This window comes from Balaenoptera acutorostrata, chromosome 13 (assembly GCF_949987535.1).
Source record: "Balaenoptera acutorostrata chromosome 13, mBalAcu1.1, whole genome shotgun sequence".
Lineage (NCBI taxonomy): Eukaryota > Metazoa > Chordata > Mammalia > Artiodactyla > Balaenopteridae > Balaenoptera > Balaenoptera acutorostrata.
The window spans coordinates 78,269,331-78,297,204 of record NC_080076.1 but is presented as its reverse complement, the minus strand read 5'-3'; the positions used below and the strand labels follow the sequence as shown (position 1 = coordinate 78,297,204).

The following is a 27,874-nucleotide window of genomic DNA, read 5'->3' as shown; positions in this document are numbered from 1 at the left end:
CGCTGAGTGATGGCCATTCTGAGAATCCAGCTACCGGAGGCTGCCCTTGACCTTCCCAGGACCCCCAACAGGGGCTGAAGAGCACAGGGCTTAAAGCAGGACAGAGGCCAGGACAGGTTTTGACCTCTGGGTGTGTGGGGATAGTGTGAACTCCTTCACAGCCGGGGAGCGCACTGCACCCTCTGCCCACAGACTCTACGTGCTGTCTCCCTCCCACCGTCCAGTCCCAGCTGCAAGCCCGTCCTGGTGGGAGGAAGGGGACCAACTGCCAGCTTTGGGGCGTTCCCATCTCAGCAAACGACCCATCCTCTGAGCCTGACTTTCCTCATCTGCAAAATGGAGATTCCAGCAGAACCCACTCGGGTCTTGCCCACACGCTCTCGGCTCATCCGCACACTAGCTGGGATTCTAGTACCCGGGCCTGTCCCTTCCAACTCAATGCTCCTGGTCCACTGGAGGCGCTCAATAAAGGTTTATTACATTAAAAATACATCATTGGGCCTCAGGCACTCAGGGCTCACACCCATGTGGCCACCACCCCTGAATCCAGAACACACAGAAGCAGCAACAGCCGAGTTGCCAACTCAGGTCATGCCCTTGCCTGGCCTTACTGGCAAACTCCTATGAACCCTTCAACACCCTGCTCAAATGTGCCCTGTCTTAGGCAGAGGCAGCTGCTGCCCCTTTGTGGCCGTATAGCCTTTGCACAGACCACAGCTTCTGCAGGGAGCTCCCCCAGCGTCCAGCTCAGGGCCAGGCACACAATGGTACACGGGGAACATTGCTGATGTCCACGCTTGGACCAGGTGAGGAACCACAGGGCTGTATCACCTTCCTTACAGGCTCTTCCTCATCTTGCCCTTCTTGGAGTGGGCGCCCCGGCCAAAGGCGCCCTGCTGCAGCTCCCGGGCGCGGCGCCGGTTGCGGGCAGAGAGCTGCTTGAGGCCCCCACGCTGCAGGAAGCGCAGCTTCTGGGCTCGGCACCGCTGCTTCAGGATCTGCTGCTTGGTCTTGAGCTCTGAGCGCACGCGGCCTGCGGGGGCACCAGGGGTGCGGGGCTGGGATGCACCTGCCAGGATGGAGATTCAGGGAGTTCAGGCTTTGGGTCGACTCCCAATGTCTTCTCCTCCCAGAAGCCTCCGGGATGCTCCCCTGTCCCCGCTCTCGTTCTGTGTTCACTGCTGTGGCCCCGACATGTGGCAGACGGTAATTGCTTCATAAAGCTTAAGTAGTCTACTGTAATGGGCAATAGCATGGACCCTCTAGCCCAAACTGCCAGGGATCAAGTCCCAGCTGTGACCTCTTGGACCTTGGGCAAACTACTTTACTTCTCTGTGCCTCAGTTTCCTCTCCGATGAATTACGAATAAGAGCACCTACCTCATAAGTCCTAATGTGGAGGAAATGGGTTACTATGTGTGCAGGGTTCAGAACAAGGCCTAGTCCACAGTATGGCCTCATAAGTGTAACTATTACAATCATAAATCATTCAACAAAGGCTTTTCAGTGCCTCCTCTATTCCAGGCACTGGGGACCCAGACAGACTCCAAACCCTATCTCTATGGACTACATGCTCTAGGCTTGTTAGATGAAAACAGGCTGTAGCTTAACCCCCCTCTGGCAGGAGAGAAATCAGAGAAGGCCAGCTAGGGGAAGGGACTTATCCAAGGTCACCCAGCAAAGCGGCGGCAGCAGCAGCAGCAGCAGTGGTTGGTGGCCCCGCCCGCCACCTCCCAGGTCTCTGGGAGGGCAGGTCTCTCCCCCGCACCCTGGCTCCCCACTAAGGCCTGGCCCCTCCTCTTCTGTACTCACCCACCTCACCCAGCTCCTCCCCTCCCACAGCAGTGACCTTGCAGGGCTCCCACGCAGATGATCGTTAAGGCGGCCCCAGATGTCTCCACAGGGGCCAGGCCACCTGACAGGGACCCACCACCCCCAGTGAGGACAAAGCACAGGGGGAGAACAGCTGCTTTTTCCTGAAGCTCACAGGCCACCCTCACCACCCCGGGTCCAGCAAGCCCACAGCGGCAGCCGGCTTCACTCCAGATAAAATCAGGAGCTGAGGAGTGAGGGATGAGGGGGTCCGGGGGTGGCAGGGACACGCCCACAGAGAGACAAAGAGAGGAGGAGAGACAGAGACGGGGAGGGGTGTGTGTGTGTGTGGAGAGAAAGGAACAGGAACAATGAGAGACAGATGGAGAGAGATACAGAAAAACAGAGACAGACGGGGAGAAACAGAGACAAAGAAAGAGACAGAGAGATGGACAGGGACACAGAGTCAGAGGCAGAAAGAGAAACAGATGTGGAGAGAAAGACACCTACAGAAAAACAGAGAGAGGATGCGGCGGAGAAAATCCAAGACAGAAACAGGGAGAAACAGAAGAGGTATCCACCGTCAGAGAGGAAATGTCAACGAGGACAGAGGGAACGAGCAGAGAACAGAGGCGGCCCTGGGTGAGGCAGAGAAGAGGCGCCTGGAGCCGTGACAGACGGCGTCCCCAGGCTGAAGGACACAGACTCGGACGCTGAAGAGGCAGTGAGCAGCCCTGCGGGCTCGGGGGAAACAAGCAGGGCCAGGGCCCAGTGGAGAGAGGCCCAGGACAGGTTCAAGCTCCCCACTCCCTGGCGGGGGGCCCTGGGGGAGGCAGCAGGCAGCCGGGGGACCCAGGGCCAGTCACTGCGACTTGTTTCCTGGCCTGAAAACCGGCCATTCTCAGTCTTCTCGCCCCCAGGTCATGTGCAGCGAGGCTCCAGCACACAGCCTGGCCCCAGACAGCAAGCTCGGCCCCAAAGGTGGGGCTGCAGTGGGACGGGGCCCAGACTCCAGTCTCCTCCCTTCAAAGTCACGAGCGTCACCACTCCCAAGGTGCTCCTCTGCCCTGAGGGGCTGACCAAGGTCCTGGCACGCGGGGCAGCCGGCCCAAGCCGAGGTCACTGAGCACAAGCTCCTGCAGCAGAGCCGAGTTCAAATCCCACCTTAGCGTGTCACCCACTGAGGGACCCAGGCCAGATCAAGAGGACCAAGTCCCCAACATGACCAAATGTACTACTTGGCAACCTGCGTTTTAAGGACGATCCTACCCCGGCTCTCACCTTGTCCTTGGCCACGCTTACCACCTCTTCGCTCTGGGCCACGCCGGTCAAATGTCCCTTCTTCTTCTGAGTCACGATCATCAATTTTCTGCTTCTGTTTCCACTTTTGGTAGCTGGGAGGCTGCGTTAAGGAGCCTGCGCGCAGCACCGGGAGAGCTGCCCTAGACAACCGTGGGCTGGGAGCAGGGGTCCCCGCCCCCCCAGAGGATACAGGCCTTACCTATAGGGGGTTTGGTGGCTGAATCCGCTCGACCCCGCCCCCCCTCTAGCCCCCACCTGTAGGAGCTGGGGTGGTTGAGCCAGACCCCGCCCCTTCCTGACCCCACCCCCCACCCACAGTAGATGTGGATGTAGAAGGCGCTTGGCCCCGCCCCCTCTGCCCCCCACCCCCCTCCAGGATACAGGTCCCTCTTGTAGGAGCTGCTGATGTAGCGGCCACTCTCCGTCTTGATCTTTTTCTTGTCCTCCTGTCCCGACTGTCCCACAAACCGCTTCTTCTTCCGGTCCCTGTGGGAAGAGTTGGGAGGTGTGCTGTGGAGGGAGGTGGCCCGCTTCCCCTCTGGGCCTGTTTCCCCCTGACCCTCTCATTGGGTTGTTGGAGGATTCAAGGAAAGCAGCGTGCCGGGCGTCTGGCAGGCAGCAGGTGTCCCATAAAGGCCCGTTCCCTGGCCCTCCTCACCACTCCCTGGCAGCCCAGGTCAAAAGGCAGTGTGGCGGTCAGGGGATTAGCTCCAACCTGGGGGCCTGGGTCAGGGACAGGGGACCCTGGGGGGTTCCCAACCCCCATCTGCACCTCCTGGCTCTGTGACCCTGGGTTGAGTCACATCACTTCTCCAGAACCAGAGTCCAAATGGGCAAACTGGGTCATGAGCCCCTGTCTAGCAAGACTAGCCCCCCCCAAAAGGACAGATGGAGTCAAGATCCCTGTTGTGCATGACCACATGGGGGCAGGACAGGGTGGGCGTCATAATTCCTGCTCTAGGGGATCAAACGGGAGTCAGGATAGGAGGGGGGTCACCTTCTGTGGGGACCAAGTGGCAGACAGGTGGGCATGGAAGAGGTGTGCCCACCGGCTCACTCACCACTTGAGCTGCTGCTGGCCCCTGGTCAGGCTCTGGGCTTCGTCCCCCATCAGGTCCAAGACCGCGCCAGCCACCTGCTGCTCGAAGGCACCGCCGTCCCCACCGATGCTCAGGCTGCAGAGGGAGGGTGGGGAGATACCACGGGGTTGGGAGGGGGGACCATCAGGCCCGCCTGCCCCACCCGGGACCAGCGGCCACTCACCCCCGCTCGCTGTCGAAGTCCTTGGGCCGGTAGGGGATGTAGAACGCCTGGTCCCGCTGCCGGACCTCTTCCCTCCGCCTCTTGGCTCCTCGGTCAGGTCCTGGCTGCTGCCGCTTCCGGCCCACAACCTCTGTGAAGAGGTCCTGGTGGACCGGGGCCCAGTGTCACCTGTAGCCCCAGGAGTGGACTGGCCTCCCCACCCACCAGCCCAGCTAGGGTTGAGGGTCAGGGGCTGCTGGGACTTTGAAAGCTTGGTGTTGCCATTGAGACCCTCCCTTTCCTCATCTGCACATGCAGCACACAACCCCTGCCTCAAGCACCAGCAGAGGCAGGACAGGTGGGAGTCGGGGAGGGCAGGGTGCCAACTAGGATGAGACCCACCACATTCCAGTCCCAGCTTGGTCCCCCAGGTCATTTGACCAAGGCAAGGCCCTGTCCCTCTCTGGGTCTGGACTTGCTCTCTATGACGTGGGCTAGTCCAGGGGTTTTCAAGTGCATTTTTTTGCCTACTGTACCCTCTGTCCAAATCAAACATTAAGATGAGCAGGCCCAGGGCCCTACCCACCAGGTGAATGGGACACTCTGGCCCCCCAGCCCTGCTTTTCGCCACGAAGACCCAGTGCCTGACCCTGCCTGAGTCATGCCCCCACTGCTGCCAACACTCCCGGCTCTGCCCCTTCCCACCTGCCGGACCCCAGGCTGAGGCAAGGCGATGATGATAATGCCAGGGCTACCTAGGCCTGTGGGAATCCTCCACGTACCATCCTGAACCTGCCCACGGACCCGGGAGCGGGTACCGCAGTCACCTGGCTGCAGAGCCCTAGTCCACAGCATTCTGAAAACGGACTTTCCTGAGATTCACTTGGTGGCAAAAGCTGACCTGAGCTGACAAGAGGCTTTGTCCATCCTCTCGGTGTGGGTCTCACTGTGGAAACTGATGCATTTGACGACCGTGACACCCCAGACCCTGCTGAGAGTGTTACATCATACACAGTGGACCCACCGTAAAGATTCTGAATCCCGAATCACATCTGGCCCCCAGGGCTTCAGGCAAGGAATGGTGGACGAGACTACGACCCCACTCCGCAGATGGGGAGGCTGAGGCCGGGTCACTGATTTCCACAAGTGTCGGAGGTGGGACTGGAATCACTGCATCCACCCCCAGTGACTGCTCAAAGCCCTGAGGTCAGCCCCATGGGCTGCTGGGACTTGACCCACTGCTTCCGCAACCCCAGGCCAGACTCCAGGGTCCCCAGGGTGGGGCCTGCACCTCCACACTCTCTCCTGCCTCCTCCTCCTTCTCAGGCTGCTCCTCCTGTGGTGCTGGGAGGCTCGGGGCTGGGACGGCCAGGCTCTCCTGCCGCTCCTGCCGCTCCTGCCGGAAGCTGGCGATGGATTTGCGATCCTTCTGCCGCTTGGCACGCATCACCTGGCTGCTCAGGTCCCGGCTGGAAGCGTTGATCTCAAAGATGGTCTGTGGAGGAGACACCCAAGGCCTTCACCCACTGGCCGCTTCTTCCCCAGCTCTACCCTCCCCAGCTTGGTGTGCTCTCTCCAGCATTCCTCCCAATTCCCTTCCACTAGTTACCTGCTTTTCACAATTACAAAGGGAGGCCCAGAGAAGGCGAGTAACCTGCCTAAGGTCACACAGCTGGGACAAGCCAGATCTGGGATTTCAACCCAGGTTCATTGGCTCCAAAACCAGTGCCCTTAACCACAACAGGCTCCAGCTCCTTTTTCCTGACGCTGGTTGGCAGGCCTTTCCTGCTTTTGGGTACACCTCCCAGAGGCACAAGACGGGGCACCCGACGGGAATCAGGAGGAGAGGAGAGGCTATCGAAAGCCAGCTCCTCAGGCCTCTGACAGCCTAGGGTGTGTCACTGCCCCCTGTGAGCCTCAGTCTACCCAAATGTATGGAAGGGGTGGGAAACCTGCTATGGACCAGCAGGGATGGTTCCAGAACAAGGGGTGGCTGTAGAGGTGCTGACACGGCCAGAGCCGCGGGTTGAGAAAATCCCTGCTGGGGTCCTGCTGGGGGTCAGGAGCTCAACCGGAGCCCCGAGGCCCCGCACTCACCGCCCGGGAGCGGTAGTTCCTGATGCTGTCCACCAGCCGCAGCTGCTGTAGCTCCTCCTCCTGGAAGCACGAGCCTGGCGGGGAGGGAGGGATGCGTGAGGCCGCAGCGGGCTCCAGGGGGCCTGCCGCCAGCCCCCGCCCACCCGATGCAGGGACTCACTGAAGAGGGGGTGCAGGCCCAGGCCCGAGAGGTCCAGCTCCTTGGCCCTCTTGATGGACTCGGGCGAGGGCGCCGGCCGCGAGCGCACATACTGCTGCTGGGCGTTGTCGGCCACGCGGCCCAGGCCCCGAAGCTCCAGCGACGCCTCCAGGCTGGTCCGCAGACCGCAGTCCTCATCGTCCACCACGCCCTGCGGCACCCGGCCCAGCACGCCGTCCCCGCCGCCCGCGCCTGCCTCCCCGCCAGGAGCTCGGTCAGAGGCCTGGTCAGAGGCCTTCCGGCCCGGCCGCCTGCCCAGGGCCCCACCTCCCCTCCCCAGCCCCACTCTGGGTCTTGAATCACAAAATAATCCCCACAAGAGAAACCATCACTTATCGAGCAGCTCCTACTGTTTTTACAAGTACAGTTTTATGGAACATGGCCCCATCGACTCATTTCTGTGTTGTCTGTGACTAATTTTGCACTACAAGGGCACGGGTGAGGAGCTGCCGTGGATCACGTGACCTGTAGAGCCTAAGATATTTACTATCTGGCTCTTCACTGACTTTAAAATACAGGGATCTTGGGCTTCCCTGGTGGCGCAGTGGTTAAGAATCCGCCTGCCAATGCAGGGGACAAGGGTTTGAGCCCTGGTCCAGGAAGATCCCACATGCCGTGGAGCAACTAAGCCTGTGAGCCACAACCACTGAGCCTGCGCTCCAGAGCACATGAGCCACAACTACTGAGCCTGTGCACCACAACTCCTGAAGCCCGGGCGCCTAGAGCCCGTGCTCTGCAACGAGAGAAGCCACCGCAATGAGAAGGCCGCGCACCGCAACGAAGAGTTAGCCCCTGCGCGCCGCAACTAGAGAAAGCCCGCGCGCACAGCAACAAAGACAATGCAGCCGAAAATAAATGAATAAAATAAATAAATTTAAACAAACAAACAAACAGGGATCTTCCCCTAGGGTCAAGTTCCCAAGCCAGGACAGCTTGGCCCACCTCCGACCCCCATCCATACCATGAACTCCAGGGGGGACCCCAGCCCCTCCCCAGCCTCCACTCACCGGAGGGTTCCTCGTGGGTACGGGCGAGGGTCAGGGCACGGCCCAGGAACAGGTGCAGGTCCAGCAGATAGGGGACCTCGTCTGGGGCCACCAAGGAGTAGGCCGTGCCGCTTCGGCCAGCCCGGGCCACACGGCCTGCAGGAGGAGGTAGTCAAGCGTGAGCAAAGGCAAAGGACCCCACGGCCCAGCACGAGTCCCACGTGCCAGACCCTAAAGGTGCAAGCCAGGCCACAGCCCCACTTCCTTGAGCAGTGTCCCACCTACAAAAGGGGGCAAGGCAGTGACAGTCACCAGGGCTACCTGCCTGAGAGTACGTGAGCCCACATGGTGCTCTGGGAGGTTAGCAGGAATAGAGGCAAGACACTGCTCTTTATCAGTATCACAAGTCTTCAGCATCCCCACTTTGGGGGGTTTTTACCCAGAGAAATAACACAGGGTGCAAAGATCCACCCACAGATCACCTACTCCAGCTCTGTGCGGAACAGCCCCCAAATGGAAACCACTTAAAGACTTAAGGACAGAGGGTTAGTTAATTAGCTGATGACCACATGGTGGGAATTACACAGCTGAGGAAAGGAGTTGCAAGCTGTGGCCCCTGCCCAAATCCAGCCCCCCACCAGCCTGTCTGTGTAAATAAAGTTTTATTGGCACACGGCTGTGCTCCTTCATTTACATATCGCCTGTGGCTGCTTTCATGCTCCCAGGGCTGAGATCTGTAAGAGACTAAATGGCTCCAAAGCCTAAAATATTTACCATCTGGCCCTTTACAGAAACAATTTGCTGACCCCTGTTATAGAATGATGCTTAAATGGTGAATGAAAAACATGCATGATGTATTATACAGAGGCAAGAAGAATGTCCAGTGTGATTCTAATTTTGTGGTAAGTCAGTCCATGAATAGCATTACGCTTTAGCTTGTTTCTGCATCTTGCAGAAACCAAGTGTCACCACATGTGGAAGATTCGTTTGCGGTAGTCCGATTCACGCTGCTGGTCACGCGGCACATGAGAAATTCCCTTTGGGGGTTCTGAGGACGCCTCAAGGGATGTGCAGGGCCAGCCCTCCCAAAGCAACGGAACCGAGGGCACAGCATGCAACTGCCAACAGGGAGAAGAGGCTGGAGACCCAGGTGGAGGCCTCCCTCGCACCCCGAAGGTCTGCCCACGGGCAGCGCGCCGTGGGCAGCCAGAATTTACTCATTTGACGATGTTCAATCATATGCAGAACAATTCCAAGGAACCTGCCCACCAGATGCTTCTCTCACACGCATTTATTTAACTTACTTGTATTTATAAACATGACACGCGCGTTTATGAGTTAAAAGAAGACAAAGAAAGTAGACTGGTGGTTACCAGGGGCTGGGGGAGGGGCAAGAGGGAATGAGTTTAACAGGTACAGGGTTTCAGTTTGTTAAGACGAAAATGTTCTAGAGATGGAAGCTGGGTGATTGTTGCACATCAGTGTGAACGTACTTAATGCCACTGAACTTACACCTGAAAGTGGTTAAAATGGTAATTGTATGTTATGTATATTTCACCACAATTGAAAAAAAGAATGCCAGTGGCCCCACTTTGCTACGTCTGAGACACCTGACCAGTTCTTAACCTCCCTTATTCGGTTTCCTCATCTGTAAAATGGAGCTGATGCCGCTGGTACCCACTGCACAGGGTTGTTGTGAAGACAAAAAGAGCAAGTAGAACACTTGGACCAGGGCCCACCAGGAGTGCTGGGTGAGCACCTGTGGCCGTCACATCACCAGTGAGGGGAGGGTGACTTCCTGCCTTCTCGGTGCTTTGCTCCACTTTCAAATTTTCCTACTACGTGCAGGCCTCACTTTTATAACTGAAAAATAAAATGGAGTGAGCTGGCCTGGGTGGGCTGAGGGGAAGGTGGGGCCCGACAGGCTGACTGGACAAGGCCGGGAGTCAGGAGACTCTGTCTGCAGTGGATGGAGCAGGAGGCAGAGGGGGGTCGGGATGCTGTTTAAAGGCTGCTCCCAGGAGAGGAGCTAGAAAGACGGAGCTTTAGGGAGAGGACTGTGGGGAGGAGGGGCCGTGTCATCAAGTACCTGATGGGAAAGAGAAGCACAAGACTGGGGAATCCAGAAAGTGGGAGCATCACCTCCTTAGAGTCTAGGGCTGCCCACCAGATCCAGCCTGGGCCACGCTCCCCAGAGATTCTGATTTACTGGTGCCCTCCCTGGGCCTCAGTTCCCCACCTGCAGCGGCAGGAGTTGAGCCCTGTGCCCTCAGCTCCCGCTGGGACTCCCCGGTGCCCAGTGCAGCCACAGGCTCCTTACCCACGCGGTGCAAGAAGAGCTTGCCCCTGGCGGGGAAGCTGTAGTTGATGACGTTGTCCAGCAGTGGGATGTCCAGGCCCCGGGCTGCCAGGTCAGTCACGATGAGGGCCGAGCACTTGCCGTGCATGAACTTGGCCAGGTTGATCTTGCGGGCCGTCTGGTCCAGGGCGCTGTAGATGTGGGCGCAGCTCACCCGCTGGGTCGTCAGCAGCTGCCCAGAGTGAAGACCAGAGGGAGGGAAAGGGGTGAGGAGGAGAGGGGCAGGGGAGAGGAGAGGAGGCTGGGCCGTGGCAGAGGGCACCATGACATGGCAGTAAGACCACGGGCTCTAGAGTCGGGCGCCCTCGGTATAAACCCCAGCTCAGCTGGGTGACCTCGGTTTGGTGTCTTCATCAGTATAAATGGGGCTCGTATCACCTCTCACCTCTGCAGGGTTGTCTGAATGTCAAGAAAAGATGGCACGTGCAGAGGTCTCCCTCAGGGAGGCTGCAAGCGCCACCCCAAGACACAAGTCTCATGCTGACTCTGTCTCTAACAGGCTTTGTGACCTTGCCCAAGTTCCCTAACCTCTCTGTGCCTTCACTTTCCTTGTCTGTAGAACAGGGAGAATAACAGTTCCCTCTCTGTAGCTTTGTTATGAGAATTAAATGAGCCAATACACATACAGTGCTGAGAATAGGGCCTGGAAAACAGGAAGCACCGTGAAAGTGTTAACTGCTCTTTAAAAACTACTATTTTGGTTTTATTCATCAGTGACCCCAGCAGCTACACAGAGGAAGCACCGGTAAATGTGTGTCATATAAGTGAAACCCAGCGAACTGTGTCCTCAGATAACAGAACTCAGGTGTGGTTGACCCGAGGCAGCCGCATTGACTCAGGAGGGGCCCTGGCAGCCTTGGGGGTTCGTGGACCTCTTCCCAGGAGGGTCACAGATATACACGTGTGGGAGAGCTCATCAAGCTGCTCATGTAAGATTAGGGCACTTTACACAGATTACAGCATGCAGGCTATTCCTCAATTTAAAAAACTGAAACACATGGGACATTAAATATCTACAGAAAGATGATAGGACAGCTGGGATACACTTCAAAATACCCTGGATGGAACGGGGAATATTAGATGAATCAAGACTGGATGTGAGTTGATAACTGAGTACCTGAGAGTTCACTATGCTACTTTCTGACTTTGCTACATGTCTGAAATTTTTTATAAGAAAAACTTAAAAGAATAAAAAAGTACAGAGCTCTGGCCAGGCCTCAGTCCTGCTCTGGCGCTGCCCTCTGGTGGCTGAACATGGAACCGCAGCTCTGAGGTGGCGATGGAGTAGGTGCTGGGCCCCGGACCCCAGGACCCAGGCAGGTGGGGGCACCCCGCAGCTCACCTCACTGAGGTACTCCGCGTGGTGCTTGGTGGCCACAAATACCACCGTCTGGTCCTGGGGCCGCACCACGTTGCGCAGCAGGTGGAGCAGCACAGCAGCCTTCGCATCCTCCCGCACGAGGAAGAAGGAGGTCTGCAGGGAGAAGGGTCACTGCGGTTGGCTCACGGGGTCCAGGCCGTGGGCCGGGAAGGGGCACGGGTGGAGCCTCACCTTGAGCTGCTCGTTGAGTTTGGAGTCCACGTCCAGCCGGATGAGCACGGGCTCCATGAGGCCTGCGGTGGGCAAGAGAGGAGGACGGGACGGGGAGTCGCTGAGGGACAAGCCCCTCCCAGGCGCTGACACGCGTCCCAGCCCCCAGCCCCACTCCTGTGGCTTCCTCACCAGCCCGGGCGAACTCCACCAGCAGCTTGGGCAGCGTGGCAGAGAACAGGACAGTCTGGTGGCCCCCAGGGAGGCGACCAATGATTTCCTGCAGCTGCTCTGCGAACCCCATTTCAAAGAGCCTGGGAGGGCAGAGGGCAGCACAGGGTCAGGAGAGGGGCTTCCATTCCAGTGAGTTCCAAACCTGTCACCCTTGCCCCCATCACACTTGCTGTTTCGTGGACAGGTGCTTCCTTAACTCAGCTCACTTTTTCTCTATTCAACAACCTCATCCTACGCAATAATGACCTTGAAATCTTAGGTCTGGTCTCAGTCATGTTTCTTACAAATTCATGTTGAAATAAATGACAGCAGCCCTCACTCTGGGCCAGGCATGGTTCTAAGTACTTTATAAAATACCAACCCCTTCAGTCCTCACGGCACCCCTGTGAGGTACATGCTATTTCATCCCCACTTTGTAGTTGAGGCCACCAAGGCCCGCAGACCCTCAGGGATTTACCCAAGTTCACAGAGCTGGGATTTGATCCCACCTGTCTGGCTCCAGTCTGTGCTTTCAACCTTGTGCTATTTTTTATCTCTTTCAAATCATGTGTTTGTTGTTTTACTATTCTTTTCAATATTCCTAAAAGTAATACAAAAGAAAAACTGTTGGTCCAGGGAGCCCCATCAGCTCTGGCACTGCCTACAGTCTGTGGCCCACTTTGGGGAAATGCTGCTTTGATCTCGACTGCATAGGTCTCTTCTGGCAGAGCCCTTCCTCCTGGCCAACCCTGACACCAGTGCCCGGGGATGCACCTGCAGTCTTACCTGTCAGCCTCATCAAATACCACATATTCCACGCTCTGCAGCTTTAGGTTCATCTCCACAGCCACATGCACCAAGCGCCCAGGGGTAGCAATGATTCTGGAAGTGGTTGTGCAGGCCAGGTCACCCAGGGCCAGGGCACCAGCATAGCCCTCCTCTCACTCCCCAGACCCTGGCCATCTGGAAAGGGACCCCAGAGCATCACCCCCAATCCACAAACTCACATGTCGGGATTTTCGTGCAGGGCTGCAAATTGGTCTTCCATCCTAGGAAGAAGAAGAGGTGTCAGCTTGATAGAACAGGTCTCTTTTGTCTCTCTCCCTTCCCATCACCAAATGCTCCGCTGAGTCCCACACCTTGACCCCAGGCTCGGAACTGGGGAAAAACGATTGCTGAGCTACTAGGCAAAAGCATTGCCCTGACAAGAACTACAAGTTCAAACATACAAAAGGACTGATAACAACAAAGTTCTCCAAAGATAGACAGCCACGGAACCCATCTCATTCACTCTGTTCGTATTGCAGCAAAACCGCCTTTGACCCACAGCGCCACCTAGCAACCAACCCTGGAACTGCCAGCTTCACCTAGAATCAGGTTTCCTGGATCTCTATGTACTTGTTCCCAAACCGTTTGAGTACACATCCCTAACTGTAGTTCTCCTCTGAAAACACCCCTGGGACACCTGTAGGAACCAGGAGTCAGAATTCTGGGCCAGGTCCAGCTTATGGAGGTATTTCTGACAATCACAACAATAGAGATAATAAATTATAATGTAGGTAAAAGAGCACTGAAAAGCAAAACACTCTCAGTGAGAATCAAAAGCGACTGGTGACAGTAACATTCTGAGAGAAGAATGAGGAAGGGGCTGCCCTTTGAGGGAGAAACTGTGGGACGGGGGGCAGGGGTTCTAATCTTAGCTCTACTACCAGACCACTGTGCGGCTCTCTGAGCCCATCACTTCCTCAGTTAGCTCATCTGTAAAACAGGTGTGGTGCCTGCTACCTTAGAAGGATGGTGCAAGCACATCAGGAAAAATATAGTATTTTGCAGATTTGAGCTATTACAAACATCCTCTATTTGTGTGCATTCCACTTTAAATAGCCCCAAATCAAGCATATTAAAACATATACAACTAAGTGACCCATCTGGGTGACCCAGTGCACTGCCGGCTCTCTTTTAGAAGCATCAGAACCTGTGTCTGAGTTGTGTGTGTGAAATTCCTTTCGGTATTTTACTGTATATTTCCCCTTGGTGGTGTTTTAAGAATGTGCAGAGAAGTTGCTGTTACTAATGAGCAGCGCAAGCTCAGTCCATCTGATGGGGAGGCACGGGGCACGTTTGCTTTGGGGGACCACTGCACAGGGCACCGAGGGGGCTCTTACTTGTCCCCGCCCAGTATCAGGGCAGTCTTGAGGCCAGTGAACTTGCCCAGCTGTGGAGAGAGAAAAAGAGAGAGATTGAGAGCCGATGATGGGAGCTGACTCAGCCCACTCGGGCCTCGCTGACCGGTCCCAGCTCAGCCCAGCCACGCCGTCCCTGCGCCCAGACATACCTCCTTGGTGAACTTCATGGTCTGCAGTGCCAGCTCTCGGGTGGGTGAGAGGATGAGGGCGCGGGCCCCGGTCTGGGCAATGTGGGTCTTGAGCCTCTCGAACATGGGGATGAGGAAGCAGGCCGTCTTGCCACTGCCTGTCCGGGCCATGGCTACCACATCCTTGCCATCCAGGATCACTGGGATGGTCTGCAGGGGAATGAGCGGGAGAGGGGAGGGGTCAGCTCTTGCACCCAAGCACCACGTGATCCAGAGCTTCAAGTCTGCAGGGAGTGGGCAAACCAGAGCATCTCAGCAAAAGGGATGGGGCCTGTCCCCCAGCCCTGATCCCACTCTTGCTAAAGCCTGTTTGCACACCTCCGGGGATGAGCAGCCCATTACCCCCAACTCTTTCCACTGTTGGAACAACCTTCTTCAGGTTAAGCCAGACTCTATCTCCCCATCTAGTCATCCTCCTCAGGATCCCAGAGAAACGTTATCTCCCTCTTGGCTAAATGTCTGAGGACAACAAACATGAGACCCAGGTGATGATGGGGGGCCTGCGAGCTGCCCGGGCAGGGACTCAGCAGTGGGCAGCTTAAGTGGCAAAGAGGCACAGGGTCGAACCTCTGCTCTGCCGGGCCCGACTTTCTCCACTTGTGAAATGGGCAGGCTTGTGGGGCTTTGGACAGAGTAAGAGGGGACGACAGATATGACAGATGGGACTAGGGGTGGAGGTCAAGAGGCCAGGCAGGAGGGCCAGGTTGGCCATCCCCACCTCCCAACCCGCATCAGCTTCCCCGCCCCGTACCTTCCTCTGGATGGGTGTTGGCACCTTGTAGCCCTTCTTCATGATGCCTTTGAACACTGGGTAGCTCAAGCCTGGGAAAGACATGGGAACGGCCAGGGGGCTAGAGGAGCCCCTATGACACATGACAGAAAACTACACAGGACAGATGACAGTTTCATCCACAAATAAATAGCAAGAAGAAAAGAAAAGTGAGAGAGCAAAGCTGATCGGTTAATTGAGACTTAGAAAACAAATCTACTGATTGTGGGGTATGAACCACATTTGGATTCTGATTTGAAAGCTTTTTTTTTTCACTGACATAACAATTTTAATGGACAAAACAAACCAAAAACAACCCACCTTAATAAGCATTTTACAAAGGAAGATGTATAAATGGCTAATAAGTATATGAAAAGGTGATCAACATCATTAGTCACTAGAGAACTATCAATCCAAATGAAAACCACAATGAGCTACCACTATGCACTCAGCAAAGTAGCTAAAATGAAAAAAGATCACAATTTTAGGTATTAGCACCTGGAATTTTCATTCACTGTGTTGAGAAATAAATTGTGGTATGTTCATAAAATGAAATATTATACATCAATGAAATTGAACAGTTTGGAAAAGCTAATAACATGGTTAGATTTCACAAACCTAATTTTGAAAGAGACACGCAACACGTAAATTATCACACACTGAATGAGTCATTTTATATAAAGTTACAGATATAGGCAAAACAAATCTATGGTGATAGAAGTTGAACTAGTGGTTACATCTGATGGAAAATAGTAACTGGAAAGGCCAGGGAAATTCTGGGGTGCTGGCAATGCTCTTTATCTTGATCTGGATAGTGGTTACACAAGTGCATTCACTTCGTAAAAATTCACTGAGCTGGACACTTATGATTTGTGCATTTTTTGTCAGTATGTTATATTCAATTCAAAAGTTTACATTAGGGCTTCCCTGGTGGCACAGTGGTTAAGAATCCGCCTGCCAATGCAGGGGACATGGGTTCGAGACCTGGTCCGGGAAGATCCCACATGCCATGGAGCAACTATGCCTGTGCGCCACAACTACTGAGCCTGCGCTCTAGATCCTGTGAGCCACAACTACTGAAGCCCGTTCGCCTGGAGCCTGTGCTCCGCAACAAGAGAAGCCACCGCAATGAGAAGCCTGCGCACCGCAACGAAGAGTAGCCCCCGCTCGCCGCAACTAGAGAAAGCCTGTACGCAGCAACGAACGCCCAATGCAGCCAAAAATAAAGAAATAAAATAAAAATAAAAAAAAAAAAGTTTACATTAAAAAAAAGCCCATCTTTTTTTTTTTTTTAGAATATTCAAATTTTAGTGTCATTTTATTTAATAATTTTTTTAACATCTTTATTGGAGTACAATTGCTTTACAATGGTGTGTTAGTTTCTGCTGTATAACAAAGTGAATCAGCTATACATATACATATATCCCCATATCTCCTCCCTCTTGCGTCTCCCTCCCTCCCACCCTCCCTATCCCACCCCTCTAGGTGATCACAAAGCACCGAGCTGATCTCCCTGTGCTATGCGGCTGCTTCCCACTAGCTATCTATTTTACATTTGGTAGTGTATATATAAGTCCATGCCACTCTCTCACTTCGTCCCAGCTTACCCTTCCCCCTCCCCGTGTCCTCAAGTCCATTCTCTACGACTGCGTCTTTATTCCTGTGATTTGAAAGCTCTTAATGCCATGAGACAATGGGGGTCTGAACACTGACGGGACCTTGGATGATACCGAGGAACTGGGTTTGTTTTAGGTGTAGGAGGGTCCTGCATCTCTTGGAGGCAGGTGGGAAGTATTTGGGCATAGAAGGAGGGGATGCCTGGGATTCGCTTCAGAATCCAATGGGATGGTGATCATGAGTGGGTAGGGTGCGGATAAAACAACACCAGTGGTTAAAACTGCTGAAGCCAGTGATAGGTATGTGGAGACTCACTGTTTTCTAATTTTTATATGTTTGAAATTTTTCATAATTAAAAGAAAAGGGTGTCAGAAACTCCCTGGTAGTCCAGTGGCTAGAACTCCGTGCTTCCACTGCAGGGGGCACAGGTTTGATCCCTGGTTGGGGAACTGAGATCCCACATGCCGTGCAGCGTGGGCAAAAGAAAAAAAAGTTGAAAGAAAGAAAGAAAGAAAGAAAGAAAGAGAGAGAGAGAGAGAGAGAGAGAGGGGGAGGGAGGGAGGGAGGGAGGGAGGGAGAGAGAGAGAAAGAGAAAAAAAGAGAGAAAGAAAGAAAGAGAGAAAAAGAGAAAAAAGAAAGAAAGAAAGAGAGAGAAAGAAAGAAAGGAGGGAGGGAGGGAGGGAAGGAAGGAAGGAAGGAAGGAAGGAAAGAGGAAGAAAAGGGTCTTAAGTGACAAGGGCCTGTGATGGGTGCAGGCACGGGTGTGACAGCTGAAGCACGTGGTACTGGGAGGGGGAGAAGGTAGCCTTTGCAGCCTCCATGTGACCTGGGCTTGTGGAGATGGGAGGACAGTGGGAGGCCTGGAGACAGGAAAGCACCATGGTTTTAGCTGCTTTTTGGTCAATCCTTCATCTTAGAGATTCAGAAAGGCCAAAAATAGCCACATGGAGCTGTTTTGGCTTTTTCCTTTGATTTTGATGAATTTTAGCACATTTAGCTGTCTAGATTCCTTTTGTGAGCTATTTTCTTTGCCCAGTTCTCTATTGGGCTTTTTGTCTTTTTCTTCTTGATTTGTAAAAGCTCTTTGTATATTAGGGTTATCAGCCCTTTGTCCCATAGTTGCAAATATATTCCTGGTACAGTGTTTACTTTAACTTAAGTCTACAGTGTTTTTTTGGCATACACACGTCTAAATAGAAAAATAGTCAAATAAAACAGTGCTCAAGTCACATTTAGGCTTCTTTTCCTTTCAGGTTATACAACTATTCACCTGATGTTTCAATCTTTGCTCCAGATGCTACTGATATGTAAAGAGACAAGAAAGAGTCCGGCTTTCCTTCCGGCTGGCCAGGTGTACCAACAGCACCCAACTATCTCATCTCTTGCCCTCGGCTCTGAAATGTGGCTCTGTCACGCCGCTCAATCCCCGGACGTCTGTACCTGTTCCTGCACCAGCATCGCCCTGAGTCCTGCCCTAACTGCTCTCGCATCGTGTCAGGCCCGTTGCCCCCACGAGAAGGCCGTGAGTAGCTTGGAGACTATCTGCTGCCTCCATCTCCCCAAACCCATCACAGTGTTGGGTCCAGAGCAGAGCACGGGAGGCCATAACCCCCCCGCTGCTCCCCCCACACAAAGTCCCCGGATGCCTGGCTCACCCACCCATGGACTGGAAGCCTCCCGACTTCTTCTTTTTCTTGTTCTGAGCTCGAACCATCTCCCGCGTGTCCGGCTCCACGTCCGAGGTGCATTCCGAGGTGGGGAAGGTGGGTAGGGGTCTGCCGGGTCCCAGCTGGGAGGGAGCAACAGAGAGGCAGCATCATTCCAGGTACAGTGAGACGACTGGGGGCAAGGAAGGGGGCTGTCCTGTTGCCAGTGCCCGCCCCCAACCTTGCCCCATTCAAGGTGATGCGCCTGCCAGATCACATGACTTCTCTGCTGAAGGGCTCTCCTTTGACCGGACCAGGACAGGGCACAGGGTCAGAGAGCGGGCTCTGCAGACAGACGGCCTGCGTTTCAATCCCAACTCTGTCACCTCCAGCCGTGAGACCTCAGACCAGGGACTTCAGTCTCCCAGAGCCTGCGTTCCCACATTGGGAAAATGGGGATGACGAGAGCGTATGCCTCATAGGGCGTTGTGAAGACTAAATGGGTGCGTGTAAAGCTTAGAACTGTGCCCAGGTGGTGGTATCATCATAATTATCATCCTGGCCTGTCATTCAAAGCCCTCAAAACTTTAGGGAGCCAATCAAAACATCTACTATGTGTGAGATACTAGACCTTTCCAATCTGCCCAGCTCCCCTCTCCCCAATCCCCTTTCTGATCCATCATCCCTCCCCAGCTCTGGTCTCTCTCATTCCTGGTCTCGTCTCTGTCACCCACTTGTTCTAGCACAGCTAAATCAAACTCAGACACCACCTCTGGGGAGTCTTCTTGGACTACAGCGCTGTCCCTTTCTTCTCAGAAATAACATTTATAAAAGCACTAATTCATAATAATGGCTAAAACTTACCTGGCACTTACTATAAGCCAGGTGCTGTGCTAAGCATCCATATAAATTAACCCACTTAGGGCTTCCCTGGTGGCGCAGTGGTTAAGAACCTGCCTGCCAATGCAGGGGACACGGGTTTGAACCCTGGTCCGGGAAGATCCCACATGCCGTGGAGCAACTAAGCCCGTGCCCCACAGCTACTGAGCCTGCACTCTAGAGCCCATGAGCCACAACTATTGAGCCCGCGAGCCACAACTACTGAAGCCCGTACGCCTGGAGCCCGTGCTCCGCAACGAGAGAAGCCACCACAATGAGAAGCCCACGCACCGCAACAAAGAGTAGCCACCGCTCGCCACAACTAGAGAAAGCCCGCACGCAGCAACAAAGACCCAATGCAGCCAAAATAAAATAAAATAAAATAAAATAATTAAAAAAAATAAATTAACCCACTTAATCCTCAAAACAACTCTGTGAAGTAGGTGCTATTACTTAGTCCCTTTTACAGAGAAGGAAACTGAAGCACGAGAGGTGAAGTGACCTGCCAAAGTCACACGGCCAGCAAGGGATTTGAACCCTGGCTTCAGAGTCTACTTTCTTTCCTATGAGACCCTCTATGGTCCCCCACCAACCCTCTAGGTCAGAGCTGCACCTGTCTTGTACAGTCTGTGAGCTAAGAATGGTTTTTAAATTTTAAAAGATTGTAAAAAGTCAAACAAAGAAGACAGTGACCTTGTATGGCCCTGCAAAGCCAAAATATTTACCATCTGGTCCTTTACAGGAAAAGCTTGCCAACCCCCGTTCTAGACACATGATAACAAAGTGCCTGGAACACACTGGTGCCCCAGCAATATTTACTGTAGAGTAGAATGTATGAACACTGTCATTTCATCCTTTCCACAGTTTTGGAGGCATACATAATCAACAGCTTTCTACACATGTGGAAACTGAGGCACAGAGAGGTTAAGCAACTTCTCCCATGTCCCACAGCCAGTACAAGGTTAGGTTGAACTTGAACACAGGGCTGTGCCTTGGTCCATATTTACAGAGCACCTACTGTGTGAGGCTCGGATGGTGTGCAATAAGGTCACCATCTGGCCCCTGCCTCAGAGGAGTGTAGTCCTCTCTCTTCATATAAAGCCCCACTCATTCATCTACTTACCCAGAGTCTTCTGTGCCAGGTACCCGCCAAGCACAAGGCTGTGAGAAATAATGGGCTACAGCTCTTTTGCCTCCTTGGTGCTCATACCTGACCCCCCATGTGCATACAGTTGCCATTCAGTAGTGGAAACAGCACAGGGCCTGGAACCATACAGGCCGGGATTTGAATCCTGGTTCTCCCACTCACAAGCTGTGAGGTCTTGGTCAAGTCCCTTCACCCCTCCAGGCTTGTTTCCTCCTCTGGAAAATGAGTGTGACTACTTAGCTCACAGGGTTGGTGTGGGGATTAAATGATAAGGCTTGTAAAAGCTCTTAGCACGGAGGATAGCACACTGTAAGCTATCTACAAACGCAAGTTTAACTTATTATTATTAGTTTCCCAGAGGTTTGGGGGCGTCACTGTCTCAAGCCAAGAGGTGCAGCCTTCTCTTAATTCATCCTCCCAAGAATGCCCCTCTCAAAGTCTTATCTTCATCACCCGCACTTTTCCTTGGACGAATGGGAACCGGGACCCGCCCCCTGGCCAGGAAGTAGCCAATGAGAAGCGCGAGACCAAGAGCCGGCCCGGAAGGCCGGAAGGCCGGAAGGCCCCAGCCTCCCTAGCACAGAGGCTCGGGACGTGAGGACCCTGGGCGTGTCGGACACCGAAACACGTGCTTAGGCCGGAGGTCCTGCCCCGACCCCCGGCCAGCCGACCTCTCCCCACCCTCAGCCGTGCCCACTCCCCAGCTGGGGAAACTGAGGCCGCGGGACGCTGCGCGGAGCCGGGACTCGGGCTCTGACGTATGTCCAAGCCCAGCGCTACTACCTTCTGGGCCCGGGCGTCATCTTCTGCCTGAATCTCAAACTCGCCGTCCTCCGAGTCGCTGTTGCGGGACTGAGAGGCCGCGCCCCGGCGCTTCCGGAGCCCCTTCTTCTTCCTCCACTGGGCCATGGCAGCTCGGGACCGCGGTGCGGCCGCCGGGCGCGTTCCGGCAGCCATGCGGGCCGGGGCGCAGGGAAACGGGAGGGGGCGGAGTTTGCGGGTACGTACCAACGGCGCGGCAGGGCGTGGGGGGGGGCGCCTTTACGCGGCCCAGGCTGCGTTCCCTCACCTTCTGGAGCTTCCGGAGGCTTGGCATGCATACACACATACGCACACACACACTCCCCTCATTGGCGCGGGAGACCCCTCTCCGAGGCTTTGGGGAGCTCCGGGGGCGTCCGGAACAGGGTGACCTAATCCCCCCACCCGGGAGCGAATGGTTCTGGCCGCCCCGCCCCGCCTTACCGCTCGCGGGTTGCTGTTTGATGCGCGCGCGGAGCATACATCGCTAGGGCTTGGCTTCCCGGGTTGAGTCTGCCCGCGCTGTCCCCCAGGCGGGGGCCGGGGGCGGCCTGAGCTGCCGGGGGTCGCGTGCTCCTGGGGTTCAGAGCTGCAGATCTCGGATGAACCGCGCGCCACAGGTGCCCAAGCGTCCCCGCAAAGGAGTCCAGGCCTGGGGGAAGGGGGCGCTGTGGGTTGCGGCCGACGTCAGCCAGCCAAGATGCTCAGGTAGGAAAATAACTCCAGAATGCGGGCACCTCGAACATCAGCCGGGACATTGACTTGGGGATCGGTGAATGTGGGGCAGTTGGCGGGCTGGGTGTAATCCCCCAGTAGTAGAATGGTTAAGTACACAAGCTCTAGACTCCTATCGGGTTCAAATTCTATTTACACTGTTTTAGCTTTGTAGGTGGGACTTACACTTGTGACTTCATCTTTTGAAGCCTCAGTTTTGTCATCTGTAGAATGGACATAATGGAAGCTACCTCACAGGACTGCTGAGAAGATTAAATGAGACAATGCTTGTAGAGCTCTTTGCAGGAGGTAGGCATGGGATCTATGCTGGTTATTATTCCTGCCCCATAGATATATACAGGATATAGGAGCCTGCCCTGTCTGCCCCCCGCCACCATAGTTTGTTTTCTGGTTGGTGCTAAAGTAGGCACAGGCCCAATCTATTCTTCACCCCCTTAGCATTCTACAAATATCTACTGAGTACACACTGTATGCTAGGAATGCATATTTACTCATTAAATATTTGCCAGTAGCACCCTTCTCCCCGTCATTACAACAACTCAAAAAAAGTCAATTTTCCGAAATGTCCCCTGGGATTGGCAGCTCCCCTTTGAGGAGGACTGGTTGAGGGAGAACGTGACCTTTTTGCCCTGGGGACGGGGACTTAAGAGATTGCCAGTCTTTGCTGATGACAGATGGTTGCCACCGTGACTACTTTTCATAGGGAGACCTGGAGGCAGGGACTGGCAGGCAGAGCACACCTGCTGTCACCCAGGACCATGAGCAGCGTGAAGACCCCGGTGGAGCTGGCCGTCAGTGGGATGCAGACCCTCCACGTTCAGCACCGCTGCCGGGGCAGCTGCCGGGTCAAGGTTAGGCCGTCATACGTGGATGAGACTTTGTTTGGCAGTCCTGCAGGCACCCAGCCCACACCACCAGTCTTTGACCCACCCTGGACGAGGAAGGCCAGCAGAACCAGAGGAGTGGGTACAGGGGCGTCACAGGCCTCAGGGGCCAACGGGAGCTGTGAGACTACCTCCTCCAGGGACAAGACCCTGACCCTCGCACCAAGGAAGAAGAACAAATACAGGTAACAGGATGGGAAGATGCCCTGTTGTTCACATGCCGTGTGACTTTGGGCAAGCACTTTGACCTCTCTGAGCCACAGTTTCCTCACAGTGGAAGGTGGGACCTAATGGGATTATTGAGAAGGTTAAATGGGATGAGACATGTACAGTGCTGGGCACGGTAACCTGACACTTAGGAAGCTGTCAGTAAATGGTAGTGATAATGGTTGTGACGGTGGAATACCCATCCCCAAATGTCTTAGAATGGGCTTCTGAGGCCCAGAGGGGTCAGGTGATTTGCCCAAGATCACACAGCAATTTGCATGAAATTATTAGTGTGGTTGATCCATGAAATGACATAAATGTGATGATTCTGAACTTCAGCAAGTCATTTTGAAAATGGTTCTTGCTGCATGTTCACGAACAATTTAGAAAAACAGGATCTAATGCCAGTGGGTATTATTGTAGGTTCGAATTAGATTATTTGGATTATTTCGATTAATATCAGCCTGAAGGGAGGGCTGAGGGCTCTATCTTATTTACTGTCATCAGTGTCTTGAACAAAGACATGAAAGACTAGTATATTAGTCAATCAGGGTTGTTATAACAAAATACCGTAGACTGGGGGGGCTTAAACAACAGAAATTTATTTTTTCACAGTTCTGGAGGCTTGAAGTCCAAGGTCAAGACGCCAGCAGGGTTGGTTTCTCCTGAAGCCTACCTATCCTTGGGTTGCAGATGGCCACCTATTCACTGGGTCCTCCCATGGGCTTTTCTCTGTGAGCGTGTACACTCCTGGTGCCTCTTCCTCTTCTTATAAGGACACAAATACTATTGGATTAGGGCCTCACCTTTGTGGCCTCATTTAACCTTAATTACCTCTTTAAAATTCAGCATGAATTTTGGGAGGATGCAATTCAGTCCATAATAACTAGCCAATCATATTTAGGATCCATTCTGAGCCAAGAGTCACATATATTAGTTGAGAATGGGAATAGTGTTTATTTAAGGAGATAAAATTCAACAGAGATAAAAGCAAGTCCCCATTATTATCATGTCCGCCTGACAATTGCCATGGACCACAAGGCAGGCTCAGGTTGACATTAGCAGCACTGACAGCTACAACATGGCTGAAAATGCTGGTGTCAGCGTAGGCTGCATTAACAGAAGTATGGTGTCCAAAACAAGGGAGACAACAGTCAACCCTATGCTCTCCTGGAGGAGGATGGAATTTTATGCTGGATGCTGACAAGCAGAGGATGTCAAGTTAGAAGGTACATAAGAGTTAGAGATGCTATTGAGCAGCAACTTTGGTACCAGACAGACATAGGTATCAACCAGGTATGGTTTTGAACAGCTAAATCAAGTGGCAAAAGGTTGACATTTCAAAGACTTGCAGTTTGGGAATGGAAGCACTTTTAGTCCTGGCCAAAAACCATGGACCTGATACCTCATAGGTATGCCATGAATATTTGTGGGACTAATAAAAAAAAAATTGCTGAATGAATCTAATTAAAGGTGAGAGGCCTAGAAGGCATTTAAGTCTGACTGAGTGATCAAGAGCTTGGGTCCTTGAGCAGGGGGCTGGATTTGAATCTTGTCTGTACCCTCCTTTTTACCCTCCCTATGCCTCAGTTTTCTTGTCTGTAAAATGGGATTATATCGCCCTCCTGTGGGTGTTGTGAGAAATGAGATGACACACAAGTGACATGCTGAGTCCTGGACCTACACATGAAAAGCCCTGAGTAAATATGCAAAAATTTTAAAAGCTGCTCTGGTGATGAGGCCAGATCACAGAGGTTCAAACTGAGAACCCTCTACATGCCAGGTGCTGGGCTGTGCAATTTCAGATACATAGTTGGAAGGGCCGCATGACTGCAGAGGGTTCGGCTGACAAGGCCGCTACAAAAAGGGAAAAGTGGTGGGTTAAGAGAAAAAGTGAAGGCTGTAAAGACTAAGGTTGTATTAATCAGGACTCTTGGTTGCAAGTGACAGAAGACTTACCCAAACTGGCTTCAGCAGAAAAAGGGCATTTGGGGCTCATATAACAGGGACTCAAAACGTTCTTGGGATTTTGTCTCTGTTTTCGTGCAGCTTTCCCCTGCACATCCCAGGTGAGATAGCCACCAGCCATTTAGCCCTTGTATCCTGCCAGTTCTTCAGGGCTAGGTGGAAGAAAAACATTTCTCTCCTAGTAGTTTCTGCAAAGGTCCTAAGGCAGACCCGTATTGTGCAGAATGGGTCATGTGGTTATTCCTGAGCCAATCAGTGTGGTCAGGAGGATGGGATATGCAAACTGGCCTGGCCTGGGGCACATGCCAGGGAGTGGGGGTGGGGTGGGGCAGGATGCAGGGGGACTGGATACTTGGCAGGGGAAAAATAGCAGAGATGGGGGTAGTGGTACATGAGGGCTCTGGCCTCACCGCGGGTGCCAGGCTGGGAGACAGGGACTTCTGGGACCTATAAGCAACCCTCTGCTGCTGCAGCTGCCTGGCAGGGGGTGGGGGTGGGCAAGGTTTTTAGGGTTTATTTCTCCAGCTCACTGTTTCTCTTCCCTTACCAGACTGATTGGCCACACTCCTTCTTACTGTGATGAGTCGCTCTTCGGCTCCCGACCTGAGGGCGCCGGCTGGGAGGCCCCGTGGATGGCGAAGGGGGATGCTGCAAAGCTCCATGCCCTCTTCTGGACACCCCCGGCTACCCCTAGGGACAGCCACTCACCCCGCCCCAGGGAGACTCCAGTGCGAGCCATTCACCCAGCTGGTCCCTCGAAGACAGAGCGCAGGGTGGTGGCAGACGCCCGGAGGTTGTCCGTGGATGGGTTAGACTCTCCACGCCCTCCGAGGCGGGAGCGTTCCTATTCCCTCACCCACCTTAATGTCCCCAGCACAAGTCACCCACCCACCAGTACCCCCTGCACAAATGGGCCTCGAGATCCCAGACCTTCCCCGTCAGGAGTGACCTTCCGGAGCCCCCTGGTGACTCCCAGGGCTCATTCAGTCAGTGTTTCAGTGCCAGTTACCCCCCGACGAGGCGGAGCCACCCAGAAACCAAAGCCACCTTGGAAATGAATGTCTTGATCCTTTCTGCAGGTTTGCCCATGGGGTCACAGCAAAGGGCAGAGTTTCAGAGGATGGCACTGGTGGGCGGGCCTTTGGGGAGACCACCAGGCATTGGCAAAGCACTCCTGGGGGCAGACAGAGCGAGGTTGGGCAGTGCCGCCCTTTCTTCTGACAACCTCTGGTTGCTCCCTGCTTTTGCCACTGATGTGGATATGAGGGCCGCCTCTTGAGATCCCTGTCTCAAGTTCTGTCATAGCCACACAGCATATCAGTGCCAACCCAGGGGTGTCCCCCGGGAGGGTCCCCCCACCCCCTCCATCACACCCACAACATTGTCTCGCCACCAAGTGTGAATAAATGGTATGATCGCCAACCCGGAGGGTTCCTTCTCCCTCCCCTCAAGCCAAGCTCCTGCTCAGGATGAGTTTCCAGCTGAGTCTGGACGCCTCAGGAATTTTCCCAGGCACAGTATGTGGACCAGCAGGGAACACAAGGTGATATGTGGGTGGACATTTAAAATTTTAATAGTCATGTATTTATTTTCATGTATTAAATATATCAGTAGCTCACCGAAGCCGTGAGTTTTGCTAATTTCTTTTTCCTTAGGATAAAGGCCAGTGTTAGGCCTGAGTTGATTTTAAATAACAAAGTTAAATAACATAGCAATCATGACAGTGGCAGGTGGGTAACTAATCCTCCTCCCGTTGATTTCTAGCTAATACCACTAATTGGGGGGTTAGCTGATTCTTCCTGAGCTATAGTCGTTTTGTTTTGAAATCATATGTGTGTGTGTGTGTATATATATATATATATATATATATACACATATATATATGATATATATTTCCTACCTTAAAAAAAAAAAAAACACAGTGACTAGGACTTTGCTAAATTGAGGGGTCCAAGAAGACCAGAAAGTTCCACATGGCACCTGGAGAGCACTCGGGAAGGAAGCCTAAGTGATCAGGGCCCACCTGCCTCCTGCCCTGCACCATCCTGGGTCAGGCCCCTCAGGAAGAACAGCAAAGCCTTTGCTCTGATGGAGCTGCACCCAGAATCCCAGCATCCTGGTGGATTGGGTGGAGGCCATGCCTTGGGCCTCTCCTTGTCTAGATGCACCTCCAGGAAGCACCGGGATTCCAGAGAGGCCAGCTGGAAGCCACATCTTTGGTTCCGTGCCTCCACCTTTGGGGAAGGGAAGAGCAAACACTCTTGGGGAACAGTCTGGGAGGGACCAACAGTGCCTAGGACCAGGGGCGCACATTCAGACGTCTACACGGCTCCGGTGGGCCGTGAGGGACGCAAGCGAGCCACGCTCTTGGCACAAACAGCATTTTAAACATGTAGGGTGTTTAAATTTCCTAGACACTCTCGCAAAGAATTAGTTCCCTCCCTCCTCAGTTTTACTTGAAATTCAGCTCTCATTTGCCTTTATCCCTTCCCCCTATGTTTTAGTAGACATTGGCCACAAATACCTCTTTCCTCCAAACTGTACTAAAAAAAGGAAGCAACCGCCCAAGTATGATGGTAAGGGGCGACTGACACTGAGGCCACGGTGGCTGGAAGACAGTTGGGAGTGGTGGGGACTGGGACCACCTGTCTCTGCCATCTAAAGGGGGTGTTCCTGCTCACCTTTAGAAGACATGCAGGCCCGGGCTATCTGGATGATGAGATTTTTCCAGAACAGGCATTTTTAAGCAGTAGCCTCTGATTTTTTAAATGCCAGCAGTGGGGATTTCCCTGGTGGTCCAGTGCAGGGAGTGTGGGTTGGATCCCTGGTCAGGGAGCTAAGACCCCACATGGCTCACGGCCAAAGAACCAAAACATAAAACAGAAGCAATATTGTAACAAATTCAACAAAGACTTAACAAAAAAACGCCAGTAGTGAATTAAAAAATATATTCTTCAACTACCTGGACCCCCAAATAAGGCTAATGTGAGGTTGCTGGTTTATGACCTCAGGACCCCTGAGCTTTCACGGTGCTAAACCAGGGAGAAGTTGTGGGCAAATTGATACCCAGAGCAGGGGCAGAGTGCAGCCTGAAACCCTCCCTCTTC

The 27,874-nt window shown here is 53.6% G+C and overlaps 2 protein-coding genes across 4 annotated transcripts; one reads left to right on the top strand and one right to left on the bottom strand.

The window, feature by feature from the left end:
• Positions 1–457: 457 nt before the first annotated feature.
• On the bottom strand, positions 458–21,129 carry DDX54 (DEAD-box helicase 54). The gene is made up of 20 exons (XM_007170878.2): positions 20,956–21,129; positions 18,160–18,289; positions 14,866–14,936; positions 14,076–14,264; positions 13,906–13,955; positions 12,748–12,789; positions 12,527–12,622; positions 11,720–11,841; positions 11,549–11,610; positions 11,339–11,470; positions 9,958–10,168; positions 7,659–7,793; positions 6,613–6,843; positions 6,453–6,526; positions 5,647–5,850; positions 4,377–4,519; positions 4,175–4,288; positions 3,495–3,599; positions 3,093–3,205; positions 458–1,069 (listed from the first exon to the last, which is right to left on the bottom strand). The coding sequence occupies exons 1-20, from the start codon at positions 21,127–21,129 to the stop codon at positions 837–839; spliced, it is 2,631 nt and encodes an 876-aa protein (XP_007170940.2). The 3' UTR covers positions 458–836.
• On the top strand, positions 21,050–26,385 carry RITA1 (RBPJ interacting and tubulin associated 1). 3 transcript variants are annotated; one of them, XM_007170877.2, is made up of 4 exons: positions 21,050–21,172; positions 21,918–21,996; positions 22,412–22,777; positions 25,318–26,385. In XM_007170877.2, the coding sequence occupies exons 3-4, from the start codon at positions 22,467–22,469 to the stop codon at positions 25,823–25,825; spliced, it is 819 nt and encodes a 272-aa protein (XP_007170939.2). In that variant the 5' UTR covers positions 21,050–21,172; positions 21,918–21,996; positions 22,412–22,466; the 3' UTR covers positions 25,826–26,385. The 3 variants fall into 3 exon arrangements, with proteins under 3 accessions (XP_007170939.2, XP_007170938.2, XP_007170937.2); XM_007170876.2 differs by lacking the exon at positions 21,050–21,172 and adding an exon at positions 21,210–21,681; XM_007170875.2 differs by lacking the exon at positions 21,050–21,172 and adding an exon at positions 21,210–21,681 and having other exon boundaries at positions 21,855–21,996.
• Positions 26,386–27,874: the final 1,489 nt, after the last annotated feature.

What these genes read in the sequence shown, in the direction of transcription:
- DDX54 (XM_007170878.2), bottom strand. Translation starts at nt 21,129, where the DNA reads ATGGCTGCCGGAACGCGCCCGGCGGCCGCACCGCGGTCCCGAGCTGCC. An exon ending in TACCCACGAGGAACCCTCCG is followed by an intron (nt 6,844 to 7,658) that starts GTGAGTGGAGGC and finishes GCGGGGAGGCAG; the next exon opens with GCGCGGGCGGCGGGGACGGC. An exon ending in GGCCAGCAGCAGCTCAAGTG is followed by an intron (nt 3,600 to 4,174) that starts GTGAGTGAGCCG and finishes CTCTTCCCACAG; the next exon opens with GGACCGGAAGAAGAAGCGGT.
- RITA1 (XM_007170877.2), top strand. Translation starts at nt 22,467, where the DNA reads ATGAGCAGCGTGAAGACCCCGGTGGAGCTGGCCGTCAGTGGGATGCAG. An exon ending in AGGAAGAAGAACAAATACAG is followed by an intron (nt 22,778 to 25,317) that starts GTAACAGGATGG and finishes TTCCCTTACCAG; the next exon opens with ACTGATTGGCCACACTCCTT.